Source organism: Rhipicephalus microplus, chromosome 1, assembly GCF_043290135.1.
Source record: "Rhipicephalus microplus isolate Deutch F79 chromosome 1, USDA_Rmic, whole genome shotgun sequence".
Classification (NCBI taxonomy): Eukaryota; Metazoa; Arthropoda; class Arachnida; order Ixodida; family Ixodidae; genus Rhipicephalus; species Rhipicephalus microplus.
In genome coordinates, this window is record NC_134700.1 from 235,272,484 (window position 1) to 235,288,555 (window position 16,072).

Here is a 16,072-nt window from a genome sequence, read left to right on the forward strand (position 1 = left end):
ACTTTTAAGTGAGCTAGATAACCGCACAATTACGCTGGCATCGTCAGAAGCTCCGAGGGTAGAATTTTTTTTCAAAAGAACTGGTGAGTGAGTTGTCTCGTTGCCTCTTCGAAAGTGTTTGTCGCGCACTTTCGTTTACCTTCGGTCATTATGCAAATAGGCGTCCGGTACCCTCACATCAGCCGCGACAGCATGAACAAAACAAAACTTGAAGGAGGGGCATTTCGGGAGCATTCGAAGTGCTTTTGTTTAGTCACTTAAGTGCGGATGTTTATTTCGAGTGAGCTTCCCGAACACGCGTATACATAATACAGGTAGCAGCAGAAATAATCACACGAATGCGAAGACAATACGAGAAGCATTTCTAACAGCAGCGATCACAACATCAAAAACGGAACTTTGCATTACGCTCTCTGCCCATAGTTTGTGCATATAATTAGGTAGATCTCTTGTACCAGGTTATGAACTTTAGGCAGCGAGTAAACAGCGTGTCGCCATCTTTCATCACATCAATGTGTGTTTTTTAAAGTAGTATTTAAAAGGAGAAAGTGGCAAGGAAAGGCAGGGAGGTGAACCAGGTTGCTGCCGGTTTGCTACCCTACAGGGAAAGAGAAACACAGACTGCCAAGCCAAACAAGAGCTATAGCGCAAAGGCAGGCAGACGGGGCAAAAGTGCGTGGCTGGATCGTCCACGTGGTTTAAATGGGTCGACATTTGCCGACTACCGTGGCTCAATCGGCGCGGCCCATCGCGAGCGCGTGCCAGCGAACGCGTCACACATCTGCAACGAAGACAGGGACTGCGGGCTTCTTTTCTGTTACAGCCCGGTGCACACTGTTCCCTTTCTCTTTCACTCGTCTTCTCGAACCGAGAGGTGCTGTGCGGCGGCAGGGGCGTCTCAGAGGACTCATCGCTCAGGACGCCTCGGCTCTGCCGCAGGTCTCCCTCGGCTGCTGGCGGCGTCGACGCCAACTGGAAAGGGAATCCTGCCGGCCCGCCGGAGTGCCCCAACCGGTAATAGCCCGTGCGCATACGGCTTCCTACTTGCATCTTTACTCTCTCTCTCTCTTTCCAGCGTTCTTTTCTCTATCTCTTACCATGCGGCGGCTGTTAGCACTTTCACCCGGCGTGGTTTCCTTTCCGCGGAGGTCTTTCGAAGTCAGTGGGTTTCGGAAACTTTTTTTTCCGGCGCCGCCACCGTTCTTCCGCGGGTTCACCCTTTCGCGCTTCGCTTCACGGCTCCCGGCGCCGAGTGCGCCCGCCGTTTCCTTTTTTTCAAGGCCTCGCGATGCCTGCAACCTCTACCTGCGGCCAGACGACAGAGGACGGCGAATACAGCTTTCACAGTTTATTTTCTCGTTGCCGTGTCGTGAACGCAAGGGGGCGATCTATGTCGCAGACATATATTAGCCCTTTCACACATCTTGCAGCGTCCGTACGCAAGTCAAAGCTAAGATGCTACCGTGGAATCCATTCATCGTATAATCGACAAGTGTGTCCAAGATTCTGTTGGCAGCCCTGTTGTATCTGATGAAAGACGTGCTTCTTTCTATAAAGTGGAACATTTAAGCAATCCAGTATCAACACTAAGAAAGGATGTTGGTGCTGGATGTCAAGTCCGTGCAGACATGGGCCCCCTATTATTCAAGCTTGAATTGCGTTTGGGACGTGACGCCACCGTAGATTTAGAGCAGGATGAACGCAGACAGGACTCGCTGGGCAGGACTGGATTCGTCCTGCCTGCATATATTCTAGTGTCCCGCCCCAAGATCAGTTTAAGGTTGAATAATATGTCGTACCTACTAGACGCTCTACATATATAGCCGGTCAAGAGATAACGGCAGTGATTGACATGAACGCCTGATACGCGTTGTACAAGTCGACCACAGGAGTAATCAACCGCGAAAGATAAGCAATACGCCCAAGGCCACAGAATATCAAGTAAGTCGGCCATAAGCAAGTGTGTGCAGTGCATTTGCATGTGCTTGTTTTTTTTTATTCCCATTCATTTTGCTTCATCTGAAGGAGCGTTGTATGAGCACGACCTTGGGCGTTCCTTGCATTGCATCAGTATAAGCTATCGCAAACGGGCTGCGCGGTGGTGACGCACTCGGGCTTTTAGCGTTCCGATGGGATTAAATCAAAGTCGAGACATGCCTTACTTTCAGCTAGACAATCTGTTCCTCAGGGTGGGTTTATCCGGCACTTCTTCCCAGTATCCGAATTTCTCTATTCGCAGCGCTATGTCAAAATTGACAGACACTTTTCCGTTGCTTACACTTCATTGGTCACACTGTGTCAATTAGATCGAATCGCGGCGGCAGTAAGTGGTGGCTTCTGGCAGTGCCTGGAAATTGCACGCAAGTGATGTCACGCTATTGCGTAACGTTCCGACGCCATACGAGCCGCACGAACGCCGCAAGACCGATGGCAGCGGAGAAAGCATGGCTCTCATCCAACCGGCGAACCAGACAGGTCACGTTGCGCGCTCGTTGCCACAGTAAAGCCTAATAGTAAGCACTGATGTCGAGTACGTGCGAGCAAATGCAGGAAGTACAGTTACGCCATTCTTGCCAGAAAAGAGCAGACGCATCCCCGGATGCCGGGAAGTCCAAAGCACCACAGGTGCCTGTCGGCGACGTATGCCCAGCAAATATCAGTTCGTCGCACTGATCTGGGTCGTTCTGTGAAGCGAGAAAGAGTTGGCCAGTTCAACCTTGCCCCAGGCGTGCGTACTGAAAGCAAGCTCGTATAAAGGCTAGTCCCCCAGCGGTGGGTGGAGTCCCGTCGCCACGCGTCTCTCATCTCGGCTACCGCGCGCAGAGCGCGACGACAGCTCTCTCCGCATCTCTGGACCACTGGTGGAGGTACGTTGCTGGCTTTGCTTGCCGCGTTCCTTTCGTTCGCCCTAAGATGGTAACCGACAATGAGACAACAACTGCTTGTTACTTTTATTGCTTCCTTTTCTACGACTCCCGAGTGACGGTAATTGCACTTATAGTTGTGTCAGCTGGACTTCTTCTCATTCCTCCTCGACTACCAGAGTCGCGAATATCATTACGGTAATGTAGATTGCCTCCGCCGCCCCGGAGATAGAATGGATAAGGTGCTCGGCTGCTCACCCAAAAGACGTGGTTTCAATGCTGGCCTGGATTTTTAAATTTGGGTGGACGGGGAAGTTTAAAGGACCATGTATTCACGTCATACGAAACCCGAATAGCGGCAAGCCTTCGCAATAGTATAGTGCACACCATCCAGCTATGACCAATGGCAGGCGCGTGCATCCTGTTCCGCAGCTCCGCGCATACAGGGGGGGCCTGTTGATGGTGATAAGTGGACGGCGCGCACTATACCGTCGCGAAGGCTTGTCGCTGTTTGGGCTTCGTTTGACGCGGATAGTACTTAGATACGGGCATGCCCATTAAGGAACCCCGGCAGGCCGAACTTATCTGTAGCGCTCCACCACGGCATGTCTCATATTCATATCTTGTTTTGGTACATAAAGCCTGAGAAATTGCTTATTGTTACGTTGCATCCTGCCTATGATTCCTTGCGAAACGTCCATTTGTCGTGAGGCCGTGAGTGGTGTTTACGTACAGTCGCATGGAAGGGACATTGAGCTGATGGAAAAAGGAACGGTTGTAATCTTTTCACATTTCACAATGTCTTGGCACTAGCGCTTTGTTCGTGAGCTCATGATCGAAAGATTCTGACGAGCTTCCAGCGTGCGGGGAATGAATTAGCTTATTGAGTAGATGAGTGCATCCCTTCGTACATCACAATAAACGCATTGCTCTTTTTTAGATAGAGACGTTAAGGTCAAGGAAGCTCGTGGTTGTTTTTGGCCCCAGCATAAGGTTCCCTTGCCTGAGGCTGCATTTTATTCCAACCATAGTGCTGGAGGCAGCGATTACTGTCACGAGACTACATTATTACACGTTTACATATCCTCTCAATAGCTAAGCTTGCCCACCGTGCAACGTATACTTTCCTTGTGATGTGCCTGTTTATTTCAGCAGAGTATACGCATGGAGTGTCCTTCTGCGGTTTGTTTTGCATAGTACCATGAATGCAGATATAACATAAACCTTTTCGGTGGCTTAAGCGGTAACTACCTTAATAACCATTCTTCGGTACTGCATTACAAGGAGTGTGTCATGTCGTAACGAAGACAGATTAGCAAGTTTTTAATTCAAGTGAGCACAATAAAATATGTGCAATGCTGTCGCAGTCCTGCTACTTGGTGTGTTTGCGGATGTTAGCAATCTGAGGAACTCGTCGAGTCTATAAGCGAAGAACATTATAGCGGTGAATGAGCAACAGTTGCTTCATCATACGATGTACGCTTTTATGTTTCAATAACGTTTTAGCGCATTTATACAATTTGTGGCCACGTGGGAAACAACGCAAAGGCATGCTAAGGAGGCAAGTTAGTACCGCCAATACATGGTCTGGCCGGGTGACTACAGTCTGGCATGTTGAGGCAGGAGATCGCAAAGCAGTAGCAGTGTGCCACTTGACGCGCCTAACAGTAAAAATAAAAAGCGCGTCTGGGAAAATGCCCTAGCTTTGTTACAAGAAATAACGGTAAAAATCCTCGCGAGCGAAGAAATAAGGTAGTCATTACCCGTTACACTGTAGGCGATACAAACAGCTGCGTTGCGTTTCGAGCGTTTCCTCGAAAGCGAGGAAAACATGAGAAAACGCCTAATCTGTCCATAAGTAGTGTCGGTGTCAACGGGGCGGGAGTGCCTTAGCGCTTACATGACCATCAAAAAACAACTGCGGAACGAAATTCGCAAGCGTCGTATCACCACTAGAAGGTCGGCGGTGGTGTAGCACGAGGGCTGGCAAGCTGTCAACATCCTCTAAAAACGCTTAATGCCCGCCCGCTATGTTACGCGAAGCCACTTCTCCAGCACATGAAGAAGTGGCGAGGAGGGGTGAGGGGCGGTTTAGCTAAAACGAAGATTGAGATTCCTCGGTGAGAGCCTCACTCACGGTCATGGTGTACGCAGAGAGGGAGAGATGAACACGTAATAACGAACACAGAAACCTCGCAAGGGCGTTACCCAGCTGCACCACAGCGCACCGGCCACATGGATGGCCTAGCCTGCGGCTTGGCTAGGGATTTGCTTTATTCTTTGCCGTGGACTCACGCATTCCAAGGCATGTGTCAACACGCAGCGAAGCAAGGCTCAGAGCGCGAAACAGTCCATCGCTGCAGGGTACGTAGACGCTGGTTCTGCTGTAACGCGTCGCATTTGATTCGTCCTTGTCTCCATTAGAAATAGGCGTGCATTTGTCGTATATCAGCCCCTGGAATTTATGTTACGTCGCTGTCTGACCCAGATAACAATTCTGAAGTTCATTATCCGGATAAATCATCAGTCGATTATGGAGAGCGTTTAAATTGTCCCCTTGGAGAGAACAAATATTCTTCACAGTACTGAAAGGCTCTCTGAATACGGAATCTATCGTGCGGGGATAGACGTTCTTGGTGGTTCAAGGCACTCAGGGCATTAGTAGGAGGTTAATTATTGACCCTCGCGGGTTCCACTTGCGTGTTAAGCTGGCAATCTTAATGTACCACGCCCGGGTACTACTCCCGCTGTCTTTGAATCCAGTGGCTACCGCCGACCGGCACCGTGATGGAATCGAACCCAACACCTCCCAAATTGGAAGCAGACGCTCATATCATTATGCTACCTCTGTGGTGACATTCTTAATGTAACTCTTCACTAACGTTTTGCGAGAGAGCCTCAGCTTTAATAATTTCCAATTGATTGCTCCTATCTCAGGCTTCGGAAGAACCATTCGCAAAGCTTGCTAATATGACCGCCGCAGCCGTAATGCCACAGTATGCTCACACTGGTGTGTTCCGGCGAGCTCACAATTCCCAGTCGACAGACACAACAATAACGCCAGCGACGGGGACAACATAAACAACCTGTGTCCAACGTGTTTTGCTTGAGTTACCGCGACCTTGCATTTTATTCTATATACTCGTGCTCCGTTGCGGGAGTGCGCTTATCAGCAGTGAGCTTGGAAAAGTGATCGCGCCAGCACGGCAGTAGACAAAGAAGGATAATTAGTTGGGACCAACGTGGCCTTCCAGAGTTATGTCTCGAAAAAAAAAATAAATATATGAATACAGGCATGCCAACACCCGCAGTGCCCAAGGCGCTCCCATTTGTTGCGCCGTAGCATAACACGCGTCCCGCATGCCTGATCTTCGTCGCCTTCCTTTCGCTGGTCACGACCTGTTCGCTCGAGGCGGCGGCGGGCTGGCTCTGCGTCTTGAGAAACAATATGCCGTCGAAGATGCGGAACGTGATGCCTGCGGTCGGCTGCGGCGACGCAGTCTTTCGGCGGTGCGTGGCCCACTTCGGACAATGGCTCTTCCAGAACACGGCGGGCGCCTGCTCGCGATCCTCTGCACCCTTACCTCCACTTTCTGTAAATTGTCGGAAAACTGTTCACCGTCAGTACAAGGCGCGATTGAAAAGAGTTTGTTCCAGTTTACAGCTGCGCAGGTATATTTTACAGTCGTTCTTACAGACTGCACCATTTTCTATCTATCTATCTATCTATCTATCTATCTATCTATCTATCTATCTATCTATCTATCTATCTATCTATCTATCTATCTATCTATCTATCTATCTATCTATCTATCTATCTATCTATCTATCTATCTATCTATCTATCTATCTATCTATCTATCTATCTATCTATCTATCTATCTATCTATCTATCTATCTATCTATCTGTGGCGTAGCCAGGGGGTGGCACACCGGGCCTGTGACACCCTATCCCCTGAATTTTTTTTTCGCCATGGCATACATAGCGCGAAATTATTATTTGGCGGGTCAATCTTACCATGAAATCAAAGAGGTGACCCAAGGTACAACAATAGGTTTTACCTCAAGAAGAGAAGAAAGTGCAATGGAGATTCATATTACGTCGGCCATAATGAAAAATAGCGTGGTATAGTGAACAAAAGCCGGAATTTTATTTCTTGGGTGAACGTTCAATGCCATGAAAAGCACAAATCAATGAAATGTGGATACCTAGGCTAAAATGTGCATACAGAAGTTCAGAAAGACGAAACCTTATATTTATGACAATCATGCTGAACTTTTGCTTATCAGCTGTACCGCAAAGTTTGTAGTAAAAATGTTTGCGTATATTGCATAGAGTCGCGAGGCTATAGGGAACCAGCGGAGCTAATCGGCACCTTCTTGTGCCTGGCCTTTGCGAGGTGATGCTCTGTATTGCTCATTTTTAGTGGTCGTGCTTTGTTGTGCAAGGTATCACGGAGTGCATGATGTTCGGTTTTGCATTTTTTTCTGTAAGAATTTGCTCTTATTAACCAAGTTTCTCTTATGTAACAGCCAGGTTTGGCTAAGTTATACTTTGTTACATTAGGCTACACTCAAATTCAGTCCGAGTAAGTAACCGCGAATCAAATATGTTGGTGAGTTCCAGCAAACGTTACCGCGCAGTCACTAGTGATGCTCAGCTATTAGGACAGGACAAGCTAGGTGCCTATCGGCTCCGCTGTCTCTGTAGCTTTGCGCCGCTTGTTGGTAAGTTTCTTTTTTCTTCCTCTCTTGCTTCCTTTTCCTCTAATTACTTTCGTACTTGCTATTATATTTGTTTTGGCTCTGTTCATCTCTATTTATTTCTCTCCATATTCTTTCTTTCTCCTTCTTTCTTTTATTTCTATTTGTATCTCTTTTAATTATCTCTCATTTTGTCGCTTCCTGTCTCTTCGTCTTCCTTTCCTTTCACTCTTTCTCTCACACTTCCTATGCTTTACTCCCTCTCATCCTTCTCTTTCTCACTTCCTTTTTCTGCCCCCTTGCTACATATACTTTATTATGCGATGCATGCGGCGCTCTGTTAGCGTTATTCAATAGCCGAGTGGTTAGGTCGCTTGGTTTCGGCTCGTCCATACGCGGGTTCCAGTATCGCCTTCGCATGAAATTTTTTTCATCAAAATGTTTAGTTATCTCTCTGTATCTATCTTTTTCATCCATCTACCTTTTTATCGTTGTACTCGTTCCCTTATATCAGAGTTATTGCATCTCAAGCTGGACAAATCGGCGCACGTGCTCTGGTAGCGAAGCGCAGGAAGAAGAGAAGAACGAGAGGGCGCGCCTATTCATGGTGATGATCATTCCTTTTTGCTTTGCACGGTCTAAAGTTGAGCTTCAATACCTCACTCAGCTGTTAAAGTTTGGTAGAGAAAAAATGTCAAGGAATCCAAGCTCCATCGCACTGATACAAAAGCACTTGCGAAAAACAAAAGTTTGGGACCTTGGCTTATAGTCTCGTAGAAGCAAAAGGCCACAAAAGCCCTGTTCTTCCTCAAGTCGACCAGACTTCTCGAGCGTTTCTGATCTACTAGCGTGTGTACGCATGTCTTGTGCGTTCGCATTAGGTGTTTTTAGGTTAGCTTTCCTACACTTCTTTTTTCTTATCTATCTTATTTTTTATTTCTGTTCCCCTCACCGTGTATAATGCAGCCAGCAAAATGCGTGATTGTTAACCTCTTTGTCTTCCTTTTTTGTTTCTTTCTCTTCCTCGCCGATAAGCATGTTGATTGTAAATGTTGCCTCAAGTATCGATCCTGTGTTTTGCAGACGAGCGCTGAAGGTGCACAAAGATGCGGTCGTTGCTGGTTCTCTTCTGGGCATCAGTCGCAGTGTCGAAGAAGGCGCTACCGCATATCATCTTTGTCCTCGTTGATGATCTGGTAAGTCCACACGGGTAATTACAAGTAGAGTGTCCTATTGTCGTCTAAACAAGGCATCTTCTACCGCCTGCTGTGGACACTGTTGATCGCGCAACAAAATGGTGGATAAATAGATGGGTGGATTGATGGATGAACGGTTTAACGGAAATAGCTTCATCGTCAATATAAATAGCTTTGTCGTCATTTTCTCTGTGGTCTTTCCTGTGCAATTCAAAGTATACCAGAAAGGATAGTCACTTGCTCAGTATGTCACGTCGGAAATCGCCTCAGTGCGTAAATCGGAGCCGCAAGTTGTGGTACTGTTTAACTTGTGACTAATGAACACACATTCTCGTTTTAAAAGAAATATGACAACGATTCAAGAAGAACAATAGTTAATTATAATATTATGCGGGGTTTGACGTCCCAAAACCACGGTATAACTATGTGAGAAGCCGTAGTGGAGGGCTCCAAAAATTTGGACCATGTGATGCTATTTAACCTTTGCAGATATCGCGATGTATACTGGCATCTACCATTTCGCTTCCATCAAAATGGAACCACCACAGCCGTTATCGAACCCACGACCTTCTGGTCAGCAGCCGAGCACCTTAACCACCACACCACCGCGGCGGACGAAGAACGATAGCTCACATTGAATATGAATGAAATAACGAGACTATTTTTTCTATATGTCATGGTGGGGTATTAACGATAGCCCAGCGCTCGTTCAGTCCACTGCGGTGGTGCAGCTGTTACGATGCTCGGCTGCAGAACCAAAGGTCACGGGTTCGATTCCCGCCATGGTGGTCGCATTTCGATGGAGGCGTAATCGTAGAAGCCCGTGTACTGTGCAATTTCAGTGCACTTTAAAGAACACTAGATGGTCGGACTTTCCGGAGCCCTCCACTACGGCGTCCCTTCTAATTATAATGTGTTTTTGGGACGTGAAAACCTAGCCCTTATTATTATCGTTAGTTCTCGTTTAGAATACGTTTCCCTATTACGAAATATTTGATTGTTATCAGTGCGAAAGGACAACCTTTAACACGGTCGTTATGCAGGAACAGACAGTGCCGGCTAAATTTATTGCCGATTGTGAATAAGCTCCAATGAAGAAACTAAATTCGCCAAGAACAATGCGCGTACCTTGTATGTTTTGTGCGAAAGTGCTTGGACAGACGAAACGTGTTTTTTTTGTAACAGTTGAAAATGTAATTACGCGTGAGGTAATTCAATGGGCGTTTCATTTTCTACAATTTCATGCATAGCCATTCGGAGTTTATATGGAACGTGATACCCACGGTAAAAATTCACCGAGTGTTCATGTGATGAGTATCGCTATAAAATTCAGGGAAAGCCGTCAGGCGCACGCCGCAGTCTCTAACTAAATTACAAAGCCCTAAATGCTTTGAAGCGTACGTGACAAAATAAGTGGAAACGCTCTTGGCACCATGGTAGCTGGATACAAGCATTCACTGACGACAGACGACGTCAGTTGACTTTCCTGACGTCTTTCTGCCCTTACTGAGCATGTGAAGTTCATGAATTGCGAAGACGTTATCTAGGCGAAGAAAGCAACGCCCTTTGGTCGCAATCGCCACTCGAGAAGGAACATATTTAGAAGAATATATATAGGTTTCAGTGTGTAATGCTCTTGCACACTGGCGGCTGCTCAAAAACCAGCGTCATTACACCCCATTACTCCCTTCCACACAGGGCTGGGACGACGTCAGCTTCCATGGCTCATCGCAGATTCCCACCCCTAACATCGACACACTTGCGGCTGACGGCATCATCCTCAACAACTACTATGTTCAGCCGATGTGTACGCCGTCCAGGTCAGCACTTATGACCGGCATGTATCCTATACACACAGGTGAGCTCTCGGGAGACGACCACCACTCAACGGTTCACTGTCATTTTTCATACAATATTCATGCATACATACGCTACATGTTCTATAAAGATACACGCTAGACAGAATGCAGCGTAAAATATGTCTAATTTCTTTCGGGCAAACATTGGTCAAACTGAAGTACCATACCAACTCGATCTCTCAACAGGATGTCGATCGTTTGTGCGTTTTGCAGCCACCTTCAACCACTTTCTGTACTTGTCCTTCAAATATGCAAGCAAAAAAAGTATGTGCGCGACGTTTGAATATGTTCTAGACAACTGCAACAAAACATTTACGGCATGTTGTAGAGAAGAAAAAACCAAATCCGCTGCGCCGCAATGCGGAATCGTTATGCAGTGAAGCATATCAACAACCAGAAGGGGCCCTTGTCACGGGACATGGTATGCCTCCTTTCGTTGCTCCTCATCCTCAGTTCTCTTTTCCACCCCCTTGCTACACTGTACACACGTGTTGTCACTTGTCTGCTCGCTCGAATGGGCATTGTACTGGAGATTAATGGTAACACGTGTGATACCCCGGTGCTTGGCCCAATCATCATAACAATTTCTGTTGATCCTTTAATGTCACGTTAACATGTGCGCACCAACGAATTATTTAGAGAGGGCGGTAGTGCAGCAGTGATAAGTGTAATTACAAGCTGTAGCAGTCTCAAGCACTTGGCCTATAAATTAATGTAACGTCTCCCTCATTGTGTAGGCGCGCGTGTATTTGTTTATGATAAGTAAGTGTCTCACTTGCAGAATGTGACCACGCAAAAAAAGAATACAGCTTGATGAATACATTGCGAAGCCATTTCTAGAAGCCGTCACCGATATACGAAGAAAATACTGCTTGAAAACGTTCGGTGGGTTATGTAACAAAAATGGTGTTCATTCATTACTCATGTTAATTTATATGATTTCCTTAGTCCAGAATTTATTCTATTCATGCAATTTCCTCCTAAATTTTACTTCAGTGGGTGATCTGGCCTCTACAGTTTACTTTTCTGAATGAAACCAGTGACGACATTCATTACGCAATTAGTGACATTTCAAAATGTACCATTAGCAAGCTAGCCTCGAGCTTCTTACACGTTCGAGTAAGACTCCAAGTTTACGTTCCACGCATACCATTAAAACGTAAACCGCAAAGGGGCCGCTAACTGTAATCTACAACTCAGCGCTAGCCAAATTCGTAACATATGCACTGTTCTGTGAGCGCAGCGGGCGGTAAACTTATCAAACCACTGGAATAAAGTATTTCACGTATGAAGGAACTTAACTTCCGTCACTGCCAATACTTTGTATTTCGCAGGTATGCAGCACTGGGTTATCAGGAGTCCCGAGCCATGGGGGCTGCCTCTTGAATTGAAGATTATGCCGCAGTATCTTAAGAAGCTCGGTTACGCAACGCACCTGGTCGGAAAGGTAAAGTTCTATTGTTATCAGAAAAAAAAGAATGAACAACAGTCAAACGTGTTTCGATGATGATGAACATGAAGACTTTGGGAAAACACAGGTTTCGCTCGCAGCATAAGAGGTTCACATCAAGGAAGAGAATAAGGAGGGTTCTGATTGTGCGGTTGGATGCAGCATCGCATCGGCCCAAAGGCAAACGCCCAGCCCACGCGTTTTTTTTCCTTTTTATAGTTCGGTCATGAGCAGGCCAGAAATATGCTCACAGCGCGAACTATAGTCAACAGTTGTCGAGATCAGCAAAGGCGTTGAGTAAAAGCAGAGGCACAATGCTAATGCACTACTCAGTTTGTCCCATGACCCAACGAAAATATCTATTGCTTCTATGAACACTCCATTTTAATGAGGCATTAGGTATTGATAGAGAGAGAGAGAGAGAGAGAGAGAGAGAGAGAGATGGTATCAAGAAAGACAGGGGGGTTAACTGGAAAGCAAGTATCTGGTTTGCAACCCAGCACTGGGGAAGGGAGAAATGGGGACAGAAAAGTAAGGAAAAAGGAATGAGAAAATTGAGGGACGCGTTGTAGACAGAGATCGCAGTTCTGTACTGTTCGGTCCTAGCTGCCTTGCTGTCGAGAGGTGGATGTTTATATTCCTTCGATTACTCAATTTCTATTGTACAAGATTTGAAGCATAAAAAATCACTACGTACAAAATGCGGCGACGTTATCGCTACCTGCCTGTTGGAAAGCTGGTCATTGAGAAAATAACCGTACTACACCAGTACATTAAAGACATCAAGTTCTACATGGTATGTGCACTGTCACTGTGTGTTACCATGGACCGGCAAGGGGACTATCCCATTTTTGGTATTAATTGCGGGACATTCAGTAATAAAGGGTAAATTTCATTACGCGTGTGATGTTATGAATGCCGACATGACTGCAAAGTGCCATATTGTGTCGGCACACTGCTGTTTGTGTTGACCGCACGAGAAGACTTTTTTGGTTATTTGTGTTTTTCGGTCACGTTGGACTAGTATGGTTGGGACTACGAGCAGCGGAAGCTAATCACGATGCTTGCATTCGCAAAATTACTAGACGATTTCTATATAAACCAGCTGTCGACAGGTACATAGTGGTTTACACGTAAGTTTTTATCCGCCACGACGTATGATGGGAACCAGTGAAAGCGTAGGTGAAGTACTAAACTGATGGAGGTGAGAGCTGCAGGGCGAACAGTTAAGCTTGTGTTACTTCCAATGTTATCGCATTACGTTCAGATGTGCCACTGTCGCTTGAGATTTTATCCTTTGTCTTTCCATTACAGTGGCATCTGGGCTATTTCGAGAAAGAATATACACCAACATACCGTGGCTTCGACTCATTTTTCGGATACTACAACGGATTCATCGACTATTATCACCATAGAAACCAATATGTAAGTGTATCTTTTACAGCTAAATTATCATTTTTCACAATGACGCTTAGTGTTGCCGTTCTGTCACCCTCGTTTTTACACAATAAGTTGTCAAACACTTTCAAAAAGAAACCCTGGCAGATATATAGAGGCGGGTATGTGCCACTGGAATGCGGGCATGTGCCACAGGTGATTGACATTTTACACCTACCCAGGAACAGTGAGAAAAAACATGGTTAACTTTAACACATGATCGTTAAGAAAAAGCTGCCCTAGGCAGCGTTGATTGGAATATTGCAAGCAATAAATGCCACTGTCCCAGCAGGAATGAAGCCCCTGTAGCATTCTGCGTGGTAATGAAGTATTCTATAAGAGAGGCACGCCAGGCCTCGGGAGGAATTTTAAAATAGACCCTTAATGTTCGAGCAAGTTCTACTGTGGTTGAAATACTGGCCATTCAATTTTATAACATTACATATGTACTCCTAGATGATACAGCCGTCATGTCAGGTTAAGCCGAATTGTAGTTCGGCGCCATCTGCTGAAGTTGACTTGCATAGAAGTGTTGAATTCTACCATCCACGCGTGCGCCAGCGCAAACACCAGTGCTTCATATCAGCTTACCGCTTCTGGTGTTGCTAATATTCATGTTGCTGTTGGTATCGCTACACAACTATAGACAACTGGTATTATAAAGCATATGCGGCTGTTTAACTTATGTGCGTGGGTGGATTTGTACATATATTTAGCGCCACTTCATAACGTCTCACTCAATAATGAAATAAAACGCATTCACCCTCCGTCCGCGTGCTTCGCATAACATCTATTGCCAAGGCACATGGGATCTGCTGAGTTTTGTTTTTAATGGGCGTGCCATGAATCATTCACGTTCTGCAGCTTTTGAATAGAAACAATAGTCATTGCGTTAATTATTCAAAAGTTTTTAAATGAGCTTTTGTTAAGTCATCTTGGTCATACTATAGGTACAGCAGCTATTTAGCTTCGACGAAGGGTTCATTTGCGAAGAAGACGGAAACGAGACAGTCACTACACTTTTCATAAATATTGTGTATTGTTAAAAAAGACCTTTCAAAGTAGTACACTTTAGAGTAGAGTATATCAAATTTTGTAGTATGTGGTGCATTATTTATGTTATGATATAGCGCAGAGGTTCTCTAGCATGTTGGTGCCAGGGAATGCTACTAAGTTCCTTTAAGTGCTGTAATGAATTAGGTCTCCATGTTCAGTTCACTTTTTGGAAGCCAGCCATATAAATATTTTTTTATGTTCTTGATTTTTTTCATCGCAGAAAAGGCACGTAGGCCTGGACTTTAGGATGAACATGGTGCCATCGAACAAGAACTTTGGTCATTACGCTACCGATGTTTTCGCCGACCATGCCATCTCACTTATCCAAAGCCACAACAAATCTCAGGTGACTTGCTAAATCAGCTATACCTTCATAGGATCGGACGGTGTTCCTAACCTATCGTCCTTGTTCACACAAATTGCGAATTTATTTAGTTGAAAGTGGCGAAATACAAAATGCATTCGAAAATGGTGATTGATATGTGGGGTCTAACGTCCCAAAACCACTACATGAATATGAGAGACGCCGTAGTGGAGGGCTCCGGAAATTTATACCACCTGGGGTTCCTTAACGTGCACCCAAATCTGAGCACACGGGCCTACAACATTTCCACCTCCATCGGAAATGCAGCCGCCGCAGCCGGGATTCGAACCCACGCCCTGCGGGTCAGCAGCCGAGTACCTTAACCACTAGACGACCACGGCGGGGCACATTCGAAAATGAAACTCTTCTTCCTGATCAGGTGCCGATATTCATGTCTGGCGAGAATAAATTCGCCTGCTTGTGTTTGCTCCAAAAAAAGTTTTTTTTGTTGCCGTTGCTTACAGAGCTTACATTCTAACATGGTCCAGGTTTGCATGCTTATCTTGCCTCTTTCGTTTTTTCATGCCCATTCACGACAGTGAATACGTGCCTACCCTAACTACTTTTCGCTGACCTTGACGACAGAATGGTTTAGGAGAAATTAATCCTGAAAGATATTGCATAATGCGTGATTCAGACCTTAGAAGAATTTCAACACTTTTACGAATGCATAAGTAATACCGGCTTATAGTACATGGGCATAAACGTGTTATGTACTGCACATTACGAAGAAATAATTGTGTTCGTCATGATTTTTGCGTGTAACTGGTGGTTTAATATAGACGTAATCAAAAAATGTTGAGATAAAAACATGTAAACATTTGGCAGCGCTAGAGTCCACTGTTCGACAAGCGAATATGTCATTCTTATGTTGGAGTTTTGAAGAAGACAAATACGCTTGTCAAAGCATCGGCTCCGGCACAGCCCCTATTTACGAATTTTTCATCGCGTGCTTTCATCTTCCCCTACACCTTCCAAGTAATCTTGATTTAGCCGTTGGTTTGGTTTCGCTGTGTGATTAAAATTTCTAAAGAACTTGGCGGTGCTATTTTTCCTTCAAGGTTTATGGGGAATCCATGCATGCTAGCGCCTGTTTATCGTGCCGTAAAGTCCCTATTCTGCTGACAACATTAGCTTAATAA

The 16,072-nt window shown here is 45.6% G+C and overlaps 1 protein-coding gene across 1 annotated transcript in view; it reads left to right on the plus strand.

Moving 5' to 3' along the window:
* Positions 1-16,072, plus strand: part of LOC119159503 (uncharacterized) — a 77,508-nt gene that overhangs the window by 51,501 nt on the left and 9,935 nt on the right. The window contains exons 11-16 of the mRNA XM_075868300.1: positions 4,992-5,228; positions 8,652-8,764; positions 10,463-10,584; positions 11,958-12,070; positions 13,388-13,498; positions 14,787-14,912. Of these exons, the coding sequence (XP_075724415.1) occupies positions 4,992-5,228; positions 8,652-8,764; positions 10,463-10,584; positions 11,958-12,070; positions 13,388-13,498; positions 14,787-14,912 (822 nt within the window). The remainder of the gene's footprint in view (positions 1-4,991; positions 5,229-8,651; positions 8,765-10,462; positions 10,585-11,957; positions 12,071-13,387; positions 13,499-14,786; positions 14,913-16,072) is intronic.